The 14,484-nt window shown below is 35.8% G+C and overlaps 1 protein-coding gene across 7 annotated transcripts in view; it reads right to left on the bottom strand.

Moving 5' to 3' along the window:
- NEBL (nebulette) overlaps positions 1–14,484 on the bottom strand; it is a 239,758-nt gene that overhangs the window by 61,798 nt on the left and 163,476 nt on the right. For 5 of the 7 annotated variants that reach the window (XR_007378036.1, XM_048950458.1, XM_048950457.1 and 2 more), the window contains 3 exons: positions 10,210–10,320; positions 2,333–2,434; positions 630–731 (listed from right to left, as the gene is read on the bottom strand). The exons of the other annotated variants lie outside the window; for them this stretch is intronic. Coding sequence is in view for 4 of the 5 variants with exons in the window: in XM_048950458.1 (XP_048806415.1) it covers positions 630–731; positions 2,333–2,434; positions 10,210–10,320 (315 nt within the window). In the remaining variant the exon portion in view is untranslated. The remainder of the gene's footprint in view (positions 1–629; positions 732–2,332; positions 2,435–10,209; positions 10,321–14,484) is intronic. 7 annotated transcript variants of the gene reach the window in all.

The raw sequence follows: 14,484 nt of genomic DNA, 5'->3' as shown, positions 1-14,484 counted from the left end.
GTTGATCTGTAGTAGTAGAACAGCCGCAAGAGGAAAAGAGAATATTTATGTTCCAGCTTTTTTTCAGTTTTGGATAAAAATGACTTCTCCATTTTTCTTTTTTTTTTCTTTTTTTTTTTTTTCTTTTTTTTTTTTTGAGGTTAATATATAACAGAAAGTAGTACATAAAAGCTTCAGTTTCAGGGGGAGGAAAGGCAGGCGGTTTACATGTCAGGCCAAATTCAGATCCCATTACTCACATTAGCAAGAGGTTACACAAAAGACCACAGTTACTTCAGTGGGATTAATCACAGAGTAAAGTCCTATTCAAACTGAGTGAGTAGCAATATTTGCCACTAAATTGCATACAGTTAATATTTTAGAAACCCTAGATAATACGTATAAATATACACCACTTCCACCAAAGAAGAGTTGTAAGAGTCAAAATTCATTGCATTTTTGCATTAAAATGTATATTCTGCTTCCTAGGAGTCTTAAATTTACCAGCCATTGCAATACCATATGAAAAGGGTTTGAGAACATAATCTTCATGCAATTAGAGATAATCATCTAAAAATCTAAATATTTTCTTGAATTACTAGGAATGAGATATCTGAATGAAGTCATTGTAAAATGACAGAAAATCTTACTTGGCTTAGAAGTTTAGAAACTCCTTTAGCATGTTCAAAATCTGGTCTTCCAAGTACAGCGGGTTCCTTGTTCATCTCTCCCCTTCCTTTCTTGTACTCAGCCTTAAACAAATCAAGAAAATGAATATGAATCACTATTACATTGTTTGGACACTTTTTTTTTTAAAGAAATGTAAGCTTTAAACCTAAGTAATACTCTAGTCAGTTCAGAAAAACAGCTCTTCTCATGCTTCACCTCATTAAAAACATAACATTTATTTATTGTAAAACACAATGCACAGCATTCATAAAATTCAACTTTAACGAAATGCATGAGTTAAGCCTGAGAAATGCACTTCTCCCACTGCTCCCAATCAGGGCAGAATGAGTTACAGTGGTTCAGCACTTCTTAAGGCATGGTCTGCAGTTTACACAGATTATTTGTAGCAGCTGAAAATAGCCTTGAAACAAAACTAGGCTGAGGGGCAGTTTTTTTGAAATACAGGTCAAATTCCACTCTCAGTTTTACCACTGCAATCTCACTGGATGTCAGTAAGGTTGCACTGGTGTAACAGGGAGGAATTAGTCCCACAGTGTTGGTGTTATCTGATCTTTCCAGCTGAATGACTGCCTATGTAAATTGCTGTCTTGTTTTGTTTTTTCAAAATGCATTAGAAAATAGTAGAGATAAATTCACAGTAGGTGCTTTGAAATATAACAAACTAAATTGCTATTGCCTAAAATAGGTTTCTTACATTACTCAGGCTCTGTGAATCAGCAAGGAGTCATCTTAACAACAGAGAAAAGGAAAAGATCCAAAGCTACTCTAAGGAAAACAGGGATTTTACAGCAATTTGTAACTGGGCATTGAACATAAGACTTACTAAGAGGTTCTAGTTTTCAGAAAATGCTGTGTTCAAAGGTGAATGAATCTCATCTGTCTTAAAGCTGTACTTTCATAAGTGACAACTCTCCAAAAGAGATGCCTGATCAGCCTCACATAAAACTAATAGCAACTGCTTAAAGTCTTGGTTCAGAAGAATTTATATATATATATATATATATATGTATATATATTGTTTTATATATACATTATATGTATATAAACATTATATAGATACACACATATATATTTATAGAGTTTATATGCTTTTATATAGTCTATAATAACAAGTTAAATAGCATCACACATAACTGCTTCTGCTCCTTGCCCAATCCACTAGCAGATGTCACAGTGGAAGGAACAAGAATTTGAGCGCAGAGCTCAGGGATGGGAGCTGCATGGAGGAGGGTGCTGCCTGCCAACACAGTCTCTCCTAAGGACAATGGGAGCTGCATGTCCCTGCCACTGCTAGAGGGAGTAAGAGGAGGAAAAAGGTACTGGGAGGTGCACCTCTCCCCAACTAGGCTCCCCAACATGACAGCAGATATCTAATTTTTAGAATGAATGAAACTGAAACAAAACCAACTTCACTAAATGTAACATTGTCTTTAGTCGCCAGTTGTAAACATCAGGATGTCAACATCAAAGCAAGCAATCCACAACTTCGTAACATTCCAGGCAAGTTATTTCCCCAATTCCAATGCTTCCTATCAGATTTGGAGTGGCATGTTTTCTGCTCTTGCTTGGAAATATGAGAATTTCAGAAGCATTCTGAATGATTTGACTGAAATTGGAATAATAATGTCTAAAAAAGTACAAATAGACTATCAGAAGCACATACATCACTTATTATCTTTGTTATCTCTGTTGCCATCTTTATGTCTGGCCTGTTCAGCACTTCAGTGTATCTGTGAGTATCTTGCACATCCCTCTTATATGACACCTGTCAAGAAAAACAAAACAAAACAAAACACAGAAGAAGAAACAGTTTTGATTAAAACAAACAAAAAAAGTTTCAAGTTTATAAATCATCTTTGAATGACCTATCAGCTCAGCAGTCAAATTCAGTGAAACTCCACCTAATTTATGCCAACACAGTCCTGCTTGACAGAGTTTATTTAGTAAGACCTACACACAGGATAACAGGCTGAGAAAGAAATTCAGAAGCATAAAATACCATATTAAAATGAAAAATGGTTTCACTTGGAAGCATAGTAGAAAATGAAAGTGCTGAAAAGACCCAAATATTAGGTTTTATCATTAAATTTCAGGGGAATTGCAAGAGGACAGTTTTTTGTTTGTTTGTTTGTTTTTTCTGTGCTGTACGCTTTTCTTTTAATATAAATGAATGCCCCCAGGATATGTAGCCTAGCAGATTGCAGCTACACTGATGAGAGCCTGTAACTGTACCATGGTGAACCGCCCTCTCAGTAACAGCCAGTCATGAGGCTGGGCTGTAATTAAATGACACAACCCCACCACAGCACGCTGTTATTCCCTGCAACTCCACTTATCCTCTACTTTACACAATCATGGGAACAAGAAGGCTGAGTGTTCCAGCATGTGCAGCACACAAGACTGGATCTTTCTATTTGTGCAGAAGTCACTACAATAATGAATGAGCTCAGAAGACTGGCCAGAATACTAAACCACAGATAGGAGAGTCCAAGCACTCACTATTTAGCAAAGCAATTGCAGAAGCAGTCTAGATCTCAGAGGTGCTCCAAAGCTCACAGACCACAAGCTATCTTTTTCCTAACTCCAGCCCATAGATTTTTTCCTCTCCCTTGTTTTATAACGTGTGTCAATCCAAGTCAATTTCCATCTCACTGAATTATTCTGAATGATTAAGAATATCATCTCTGGTATTCAAAAGTGTCTGTCAAGTTGAAGTTCCATGCAAAAGTCAGAGGTCATAAAGTCCACATGAGATATTAAGTATAAAAATAATTCCTGTTCTACCGGACAGCTGTATATTTTCTTTTTGTACTGTTTAACAGTGGTAACTGACCTCTCAAAGTTGTATTTCACCATTAAAAAGTCACAGAATTGCAGGGGCTGGAAGGGACCTCCAGAGATCATGGAGTCCAAGCCCAGGTTGCACAGGTAGGCATCCAGATTGATTATCTCCAGAGAAGGATAATCCACAACATCCTTGAGCGGCTCCATCATCCTTACTGTGAAGAAAGTCCTGAAAGGTTCACTCAGTTGAAGCTTTATGTACTATAACCAGTATATCCAATTCCTGTTTCCAGTGCACAGTTTTAGTATGGCCACAATGCAACAAATTCACCTATAAGTCTAGCAATCATCAAGAGCAGCGCCAAGTGACAAAACTGTAGAAATGTCATGTAAAAATTAAAAAAAAAAAAAAAGAAAAAAAAAAGAAAAAAAAAAACCACACCCAAGAACAATGAAAAAAAAAACCTTACTTTTTGGCATATATTTTATAGGCAACAGGAAAGTAATATTGCAACCATATGGCCTCAACTAAGTAGACAACCTAAATAGACATCAAACTGTTGGCTGTTTGCCCACAAATAGATTTTATGATTTTTTAACTTACAATGATTGACACACAAGTGCAATCAATGATAACATAAATAAACAAATAAGTTGCATGAAAATAGCCCACCTATCAATAAAATAAAAACTATTTTGTCTAGGCTATTACAGCCACTGAAGTTTTGTTTTGGTTAGGCTCCAGTTTCTTTTCTTCATTTATTTTTAAGAAACTAGATGCATTTGCAATTCAGGGCTTTACATGAATTTAGTTAATTATATGCTGTTCATCCTAATGACCACATGAGGTGAGGTGAAAACCACAGAAGCAGCTGAAACAGGTTTGTGAATAGCACCCTATCATCCATGTAAATTGCAAATTAAAGACCAGCATATGTGCTCAAAATAGAAATTAGGAATGGAGTGAATTTAACAACAGAGAATTGAGAACAGCAGTGATAAAGTTGAGGAAATGTGGTCAGTTACTGCTTCCAAATGACATGATCATGCAGTACATGAAATAATAGATTGTGGTTAATTTCAGGGGGAAAAGGGGAGGAAGAAATAAGACAGTGACAGTTCTTTGTTTTTCGCCATTTTCAATTATATTAGATGCAAGGCCAATTGCTATAGCTCCCTGCATGTGAATTATTATTCTTCCTGCACCTAAACCAGTGTACCTATTACTTATGTCTCAGGGAAAGTCATCTAACATTTTACAAATGTCTGCAATATATATTTGCTCCATTCTGCAGCTTGTCATACTCCAGTGAGAATAAAAATGTTATGCAGCAGAACAGTAGTTTGTCAGAGGTAGGCCAAAGAAAGAAAAAATATGTTTCCCATTTCCTGAATAACCTCAGTCCCTGGATGCTGACCCTTTCCCATTGGGACAGTGTGCTGGCCTCTATTACACAGCTGCTATTCTGTTCCATCTAGTGATTTTTTTTATAGTGCTACAATAGAACAGTAAAAGGAAAGCTATTCTGAGAGAGCAGGGGAACAGATGTAGAAAGGGCAAAGCCACCAGCACAGTGCATGCACACACAGGCACCAAGAAGGTGGAAGGTAGAGAAGAGAAAAAGTAGCCTGGTCAAGTAAAGAATAAATAAGGGAAAGCACCCGGAAAGGAAAGAGCAGAAACGCACATGGAAGGTCTTTTCTCCAGATTTTGTTCAGCCCCTCATCAAGAGCTCAGGGCTCAGACCCTGACTAGCATTTCCAGGCATTGCACGGAGCCCTCACTCAATCTTCTCTTCAAAGCGGTGCTCAAGCTCTACCAAAAGACATCACTGGAGACTCAAGAAATGGTCTTTCTTGTGAGGAACACACGTCTGTGAAACATCTGCTCAAACAGGACATTATACAGGAAAAAGAAACTGAGACACTGACATCTAAGGAGCAGCAGCAAGTGATCTAAATGAAGAATTACAGAAGACCAGAGGGAAAAAAAGGACAAAAAGGAAAAAATTACAAATATCAACTAAATATAAAGTGTTTTTCTACCCCTGATTTGAAATTACTAAAGTGGTTACACTGCTGAGTATTTTTAAAGTATCCATAAAACTAATGAACAAAAGCCATTTCCATCTTTAAACCCCAGACACACTCTGAACTGCCAATAATTTTTGCAAAGCTGAAAAAAATATTCAGGGTTTCCATACAATGAGCAGGCCAATTTAAACAGGGCCCAATCTCCAGCTTTATGAAAAGACATGAGGCCCACAGAGGATAAACAGAGATTTCACCTTTCATGATGGTACCAGGTCATTGGGATGTACTACAATGCTACACAGTAAACACATTTCAAACGAAACTACAAAAAAATCTCAAATTGTCAATTAACAAATGGAAACTTCTTCTACACAGTCACCCAAGCACACCCAGGTTTAAGGGACTCAGACTTTTCTTGCACTACTTTGTCCTCTTCTGTTCCAAAACTACTCCAATCTATATCTAACAAATTATTAAAATGTGCACAAGTGGATTTGTACACATTTTGATTTCTTGAGCTTCACAGACATGGATGTCAGGAAAAAGTTGGGTACAACTATCTGCAAAATAATTTGTCTCTTACAGTTTGTCCTTGATTAGCATTTTCAGACAAATACGAGTCCACCTAGTAATGGTCTGACAGTCGTGTCTTTGCCCCCTTTTCTATCATCTGCACTTTGGGGTCCATCAACACTAAGAAAATGACTAACTGGTGACAATGGTCATTGGCAACAGCTTTTCTGATCCCCCATTTAAATAATGTTGAAAACTGTTTCCCAGCTCACATAGAAAGACAAACACATTTATGGTCCATTACAGATTGATGCAGTCACCCTTTCCAGTAATGCGCTTGAAAATTGATTGGTCCCAATTATATCAGGAGCAAACACATCATTTTCAGCACCAGAAGTGGTCCAGAGGGACCTGTTGACAATCACTGTCTGCAGAAAGTTAGTCAGGGAAAGGTGATTTTTCTAATGCAGATGCTGAATAGAGAACCAGAGAAGCTTGAATTTAGTATAATCTACATCAAAACAAACACCAACATCTTGGTATGTTGAGGATGTTATTTAAGCACATTTGAAATCTGCTGATTTGGTCTTATTAGAAAGTACGTAAATGTATGGTTTATGACAGCACAATATCTTGAACACGGAAAAAATGCACTCCTAAGATACTATGGATTACTTAAATATTCAAATTTAGATGATTAATGGAAAAGTAAAAGTACTGATACCAAAATCATTTGGACTGGAAAGACCATACAGATATATATATAAATATCAAACCTTTGCTCAACTGTCAAGCATCACTGTTTGGTATCAAAACTAAGAGGACAGATACAAACACTCTAACTTCAGATCTGCAAACTGTCTTTAAATGTTCATAGATGAGTCTACTGCAATTCTGCTGTTTGTAAAAAGAGATCAGCACTTACTTCTTTCATACAAAGCAACAGCATGAGGAAAATATGTGGAATTTTAACCACACAGAACATGAAAACAGCTAGAAACTCAACATTGTTTTGAAATTCATGATACTCAGTGATGGACCAGGTCATAAAATAGAAAAAAAAATGGGATCTGTATCTTCATCAAATGCTGTGTGCAAAACCAAGTGCTTTCTTTCCTTCAGAAACCTAATTGTCACGTTATTTCAGTGTTTAATTTCTTCCTTTCTTCCATCCATTTGATTCTCATGTAAGGTAATTCAGTTATGTGACCAGACCACCACTTTTTACAGACCACAGTCTAGTTTCGGTTTCAAGTTTGGAAACTTCCAGATGAGACAAACGACATCAGCCTAGCACAGACTTAAGACAGGCCCTAATTTACATTTCTCCAAATGCTTTTGCACGCCAAAGTCACATCATTAATATTCACTTCAAAAAACAGAAACATAATTTATAGAGAAAAGTACTCCAATGTGGATAAACATGCTTTTGTAAAGTATTGTATATATAAGCATTGTGTAGCATCTAAATTATTTTTCAATTCCCTATTATTAAAAAACTCACTTTTGTTAAAAGCAATTTTCTTCAGTGGAAGAATGAAGAGAAAAATCTTTTTTTTATACATGATCACATTGTTCAGGAGATTTTATAGTATTTCCCTATTATTCAGCTTCAACCCACACTCATACAATATTTTAATGATATTCAAAGTGGTGTGAAGGCCTAGAGCACATGACAGCTTCCAAATGTCAGCACAAATGTATTGTAAGTTGAACACAGTCTTAATTTTTAAAGGAAATTGCACATTTCACAGAGTTGAGTATAAATGTCAGCCTTATTTTAAGCCTAAGTAAATAGTCTTAAACACATCCTAATCCTATTAGATGCAAACCCTGCATGTAAAGGTTGAATTGAGTTGGCAGACCATTGTAGGTAAACACGCATTCTGCTCCCATAGGTATACTGTACAGAGTGGTGGATAAAAAGCTTTGTCCTTCTATTCCCCCAGTAGTTTCCTTCTTTTTACACTGCACTTTCAAAGCTGTGATTCTACAAATAGTCTACATTCTGAAAGAGAAATGCTCCACATCTGGGACACTTGCTATTCCTTACTCTGACTTAAAGATAAAAAGACACATGGCTCTGAATTAAAACTTTTACTTGCAAAGCAAGGAATCCACAACCTACATTAAGCATGGTGCTCAAATAATGACCCAATGGAGTTGTGTAAGTCTGATGAACAATAACTGAACTTACAAAACTTGCTCTTTTATGTGTGATACAGATATAGCTCCATTGCACTATAGCTCCCCATGAGCAACCAGAAATCTCTGACAGATGAAATTAACTGGTTAGATTTGGAGGTTTTGTTTGATTTTTTTTTTTATTTTTTTTTTTTAAGTTTGTTCAGGCACAAAATACCTTCTGCAGTATTTTTTCATCATTTTTAATATGCTGTTAGAAGTTCTCATTTATCAAAACATGCTTCCCTCCTGTGTTTGCCTCCATTTCCTTTTTTGCTTGCTTTAAGGATGAAAGAAGATGTAACAACTGAATTTCATTTACTGCCACATCTGTACCCTGCCCTCCTTAACTCTGTTAGCAGGTGATGTACAGCTGTAGAAGGGGAGTAGGTTTTGTGCTAGCATACTAATCCTCAGACCATGATGAATTTGACTCCAAAACTCATCTCATATTCCTGTTAGTCTCACCACCTACTCTGAAAATGATTTCCATCTCTCTTCCCAATACGATTTCCTTCCCTAGTAATCTGCAATCATTCCTAGTTAGGTAAAAAACAAACATGAACTGATGAAGAGAGTTCACATTCTCAGCTTGTATCCTCTTTGAATCTGACATCCTGATGCTTCCAACAGCAGAGATGGTCAGAGCTTGACAGGAAGAGGGAATTCTGTAATCTAGGTAGGTTGCAAATCTCTTCTGGGAGTTACAGCTCAAGTATTTCCCAGCAGGAAAAAAAAAGTTATTCTGCAAACATAATGCTTCCCTGAAGTTTTCCAGCAGCCTTATAATCAGCGGCCAGCTGTCAAGACTCTGTACACACGAACATATATCTAACACTGACATTTAACTTTCAGTCTGTACAACCTGAGTGTTTGTTACACTGTCAGTATGGAAGACAGGGTAAACTTAAGATAATTCAAAATGAACACCTTTATTTTCTATATTGTTAGCAGCAAAGAAATATCCCATTTATCTGAGAAACAAGAGAGTTGTAAAATCATCTACTTACCTGACTTGACATTGTTATCTAAATAGAACAGTACTAGAACACAACTTAAAAGGTAAATAGGTGTAAGCTGTTTATAAGGGCTTTGTGCTCCCTTTGAAATGGTTTCACTGTTCTAGACAATTTTCTCTTAAACTTTACTTTTTTCTTAAATAATCTTTTACAAAAACTAAGACTAACATACATTTTCTTCAAAGTTGTCTTTGGGTAAGTAGAGAACAGCATAAGGGATTGTGAGATCAAACCTGAACTGAAGCTAATAAAAAACACAAATAGTATTATTAGGCTCTTATATTGTGAAAAACAAAAGCACTTCAAGAAATAAACAAGCAGCAGTAAAAAAATAAACTAATTTTTAAAAAAACAAACACTAAATAGCCAAATAATTTATTTTAAATTATTTAACTAAGTAAATGATAACAAACACTTCAGCCAGTGGCATAAACTAGTATGAAGTATCAAACTCCACTCTATGGTTCTGATTTTGTGACATCAGTCAGAAATTATTCTTTGGAACTCACTGGGGTATGTATTCATGAGACAGGAAGAAAATAATTCACGTTCATAAAAATGTGCAATAGCAGGGCAAAAATTACCCTCCTTTCCTCCTCTTAACTGAATCATCCAAAAGTTGATAGTGTAAGACTCCGAAGCTACATCACTGTTCATGCAAACTGTTTTAAAGTACAAGTATAGATTAATTTTAAAAATTCTGTAATCCTTCTTTCTGTAATTTTACTTTGAATCCATAGCTCTTAACAGCAATAAAAATGACTATTAAGGAATGGTAAAAAACACATTCCAGTGCTCTTTATCACAAATCACATAACATCACTCATAGCTTACCTTATACACACATCATGTCCCAAAATACTTCAGAGTGTATAATGTAAAAAAATTTCAATTAATGAAATATGAAAACATTCCATGCCCATTTCCTATCAGTTAGTAGGTAGCCAAAACAAGTGAAACTAATTTCACTTGATGAGTTCAACTGGTGAGGTGGGGGAGTACTTACATCACTCTGGTATTTACTGACTTCCATGGCATGCTTAATATCCGGAGGTTCCTTCATATGTGCATAATCTGAAGTTCCTTTCTCAGCATCATGTTTTTGTTTATACAGAACCTGAAAAGAGCAACATCATACTTTAGTGAGCACATGTAATATTATGAGCTGAGATAAATCTAGCATTGTAGTGTGTCCCTACTCAGGAATAAATGTAATTAATTATTAAGCTCCTTAATGGAACCATAACCCTTAAACGACAGCAGCTTCTGCCCAAAAGAGAGACAGATGAGACATAGTCAGCAGGGAGATTTCTCTGAGTCTATTATTGCAGGTTTGAGTATACAGGATGAAGAAAAATAAATATGCACATACAAAAACAGAAAATTAGCCTTAAAAAGATGAGAAGGCAGCCCAGGGAAAAATAAAAGTGAAAAGAAAGCCTTTTTTGTTGCTTTTTTATCCTCAAAATATACTTGAATCTATCTGCTAAATAAGCATAAACTCAGCATTTCTTTTTCTGTATTTATTTGTGCATACCTTGTAACTGAAAAGATTTACATGAAATACTTATAGCCCAAGCATCAATTTCATGCACTGTTAGGAAATTACTAGCATAATATACATTTGGACTAGCCCCAGGTTAACAAAAAAAATAATATTTATATTCTATTGTCATCACGGAAAAGGAAAATGGAATTGGATTGTGAGTTTAAAAACAAATTTATTTTTACAGTTGAAACAGCTCAATGTTAGGTGTCCATCCAGCTTTCACTGTAGTGTACTCCACTTACATATGTACACACTCACATAGTGAAACTGCCTGAAAAGCTGATCTTGCACTTACCCTTGTCATAAGCTTTCAGGCTTACATTAAGAAAATTCACCAGGTTTTGATTCCTGAAGAAGCAGCAAGGAGCAAGTAAATTCATTTTCTAATAGGTCTCAGGAGCAAGCATTAATATAATCCCCAAGAAAACAGCAATTACTAAATAAGATAGAAAGCTGATCAGGAGGAGAAGGATTTGAAACTAAAACCCTACTATATGAACAAAAGCATCAAATTAGGAAACATAAAATGTACCATCTCTATATAGCATAAATCCAACATGATCGTGTCTCTGGGGAAACACACACAACTTAAACTGATACAGAAAAAAAAGTTTATAAGCTCCCTGTAAGGATTACATTTTGCATCTGGCAAAGCAAATGGTCTTCAATAAGATAGAAATATTACAAATATATCATTATCAGTGGCAAAAGAGTAATTACTACACAAACGCCACAAAAAATGCTTCTTCTACTTCCCTTGTTTCACATTGTCTCTTTTAAGATATTTCCCATTCTAAGAAGCTGACCCAAATGTTATTTTTTTCCAAAACCCCATAATTTATAGATATTGTATTAAACTGTTACTTAGCCACTTTAACATCTACAATTTAATGTTGGCATATGAGCTATGTAGTCAAGATGTTAAAAATCAAAAGCAATCAACTCCCAGCATGAGAAAATTAACAGAAACTACAGTCAAGTGTCCACTGACTTGGGATAGTAATACTTTCTTTAGCTTATAGTAGGAATACCTGAGCTGCTATATTATAGTCCCATTCTTTTTAATCTTTTCACATTAATCTTACTGGCCTATGCAACCTTGAAAGAATCACAGTTACATAGCTGCCTAGTTGAGCCTTGGACAGGTAAGCAGAATATTCCCAGATTTGTAAATCAGTTCAACACAAACATTTAAAAATGTTTATAAGGATTATTTCATCAGTATTCTTACAACTATTGTTGTATACATTACTATTTATTTCATGCTGAATTTCCAAACTTTAGTTAAATGAAATTTTACTTATTTAATATACAAAAACTGCTGCGAATTTATGATGTTTGCCTACAGTGACAGAGGTGGATGTTGGTGGTATGGCAGTAGAAGCTGCACCTTCCCACCAATACTCCATCACATTTTGTTCCATGAGACACATGGCAGCAGAGGAGCAGTCAGATAAAGTGGCATCCAATATGTGAGTGCATATGAAGTGAAGGTGTGTAGCTGAAATATTACATTGAGAAAAATTGCACCCATTGACATTCATCAACAGCTGCTGAGTGGTTCTGTGCTTGCAGCAGCCTGTTTGCCAGAGGGCTGTTTGCAGCAGCCTGTTTGCAGGAGGCTGCCAGTGCCATTTTCCTTCTCCCTGTGGGATATACTTAGTCTCCCCTTGGTGACCTGTAAACACAAAATCCTGGCTAGAAGGATGCAACAGAAATCTTCTCTGCCACATCCTGACACAGCTGAAATCTGAAATCCTTATATTAGCTACTTAGGTACCACAGTGATAGTGACAAATAATCTATCTTTCTCTATCAAATAACGTTTTTGTTCTCTTTATATCTGTTGTAGTTTCCATGGAAATAAATAAGAGGCATTCCTTTCTTTGCAACTTATATAAATATGAAATAGTATCTCCAGAGAGATCAAATATAATAGGTCACTCGCATAATATCTGCTCTGTGGTGGTACCATTTAGTATTTCCAGGAATATAATGCATGTAAGTATGACTTCAGGTTGAACTGATCTGTAGCTACTCTTTTTTGTATTATTTTTCTTCTCTTACGTGTGTGCCAGTGTGTGAATATGAAGGTGAATTAAGCAATCTTTGTGGTCTTTTCACTTAACTTTGACCCACTTTCTGTTTTGGGATATTATTATATTTCTTATTTTTTACACTTCTCTTTAAAAGTCACTAAGTCGAGCTCTGAATTTGAGTTTCATAACAAAGATTTTTGTAGAAGGAAATGTATAACACAGAAAAGTCCATTTTAATCTCTAGATAAATAATGTGACTACCCAATCTATGTCTGTAAAACAAAACTCAAGAAGTCTAGGAGACTGATACTTGCTATCAGTCTACAAAAAAAATCTTGAAAACGAGATTTTATGAAATTAAAAAATAAATACTTTCATTAAACAGTCTGACAACATGTAATATGTCTATAAATGATGCAGTAAACTACAGAAATAGCTTTATCATACTTAAAACTGTACATCTGAACACAAGAGAAGGAACCTGCCCACAAGCAAGAAAAACTCAAAATTTCTGTAGAAGTTAAAAATATTAAGATTCACTTAGTTCATCATCTTTGAAGACAAACAGAAAATGCTGCTGAGCATTGACATGTAGTTACTATGTGAAATATTGGTCAAAGGAGAAAATTAAACTGCCTTCAGTTTGTGTCAGATTACTCATTTTAGATAAGAAGAAAAACAGTGTAATCTTTTCTTATGACAGAAATGATGAAAGTAGTGATGAAACACATACTTTTATTTTTCAACGCTGCCTCCCCTCCAAGCAATTTTAAATGTCTTTATCACTGTTTGTGACACCTTATTTAAAAAAAATGTTCTGTGTAAGGAAGAACTCAGAACTGGTGTTCAGACAGGAAAAATCTTGGCACAAAGCTAGCAGTGATCTGAAATTTTCCTCAGAAATATTTTCCAAAGGAAGACTGCAATCTTTCCAGAAAATGACCATTTCCCCTGAGGAAAATCATGTTGAGGTCTCCCTCCCCAGACTCTTCTTGTCAACTTTTTCTTTTTGCAGAGAGCGGGGAAATTGTGAAAGCTCTGCAGGCTAGCAAGGACAGTGAACTCATGCAGTGAGGAGAGTGGCTTCTTCTCTCTGTGGCTTATTCTGGGGGCAGCTATGAAAAGTGAGAGAGAGAAATTTGGTTGCTCATCCCCATTAAATCTGTTTAGAAGTTTACAGTTCAATTTTCTCCATAGTGTGAAAGAACAAAATTGAAAAAAGGCACTCAAGTATGTGAGGCAACGAAACCTCACTATCATGAAATGCTTTTTCCCATATGTGTCCAAAAATTTGTATGGATTTCCTTCTCTACGTGTATTTATTCTTATCTTCAGGCCAGCTCTACATAAAGCACAAAAGAGCAGACATTGCCTTTACACAAAAGCCAGTAAAAATTCTCTCATTTTAGTCTTTTGTGTCTATCTTGAACAGGGAACTGAGCATTAATCAATATAGCAAACATGCAAGCAAACTCCAAAGAAGGAAAAACAGAGTTGCTGAGTGAGCTGCTGTGAACACTCTACAGCTGCAGCCCCATAGAATGAATTCGTAGCTCTGCTGAAATTAGTGGCAAGCGCCCTATCAGTCACAGAATGCAAAGGTATTAGTGGTATTACAGCAGTATTTGTTTTCTGGAAATGACAGTAAAGGGCAGTTTCAGTTGAGCAATAACCTCATGTCATAAAAAAAAGG

Source organism: Lagopus muta, chromosome 7 (genome assembly GCF_023343835.1).
Source record: "Lagopus muta isolate bLagMut1 chromosome 7, bLagMut1 primary, whole genome shotgun sequence".
In the NCBI taxonomy this organism is placed as follows: domain Eukaryota; kingdom Metazoa; phylum Chordata; class Aves; order Galliformes; family Phasianidae; genus Lagopus; species Lagopus muta.
The sequence above is the reverse complement of the archived record's forward strand: the minus strand, read 5'-3'. Positions and strand labels throughout refer to the sequence as shown.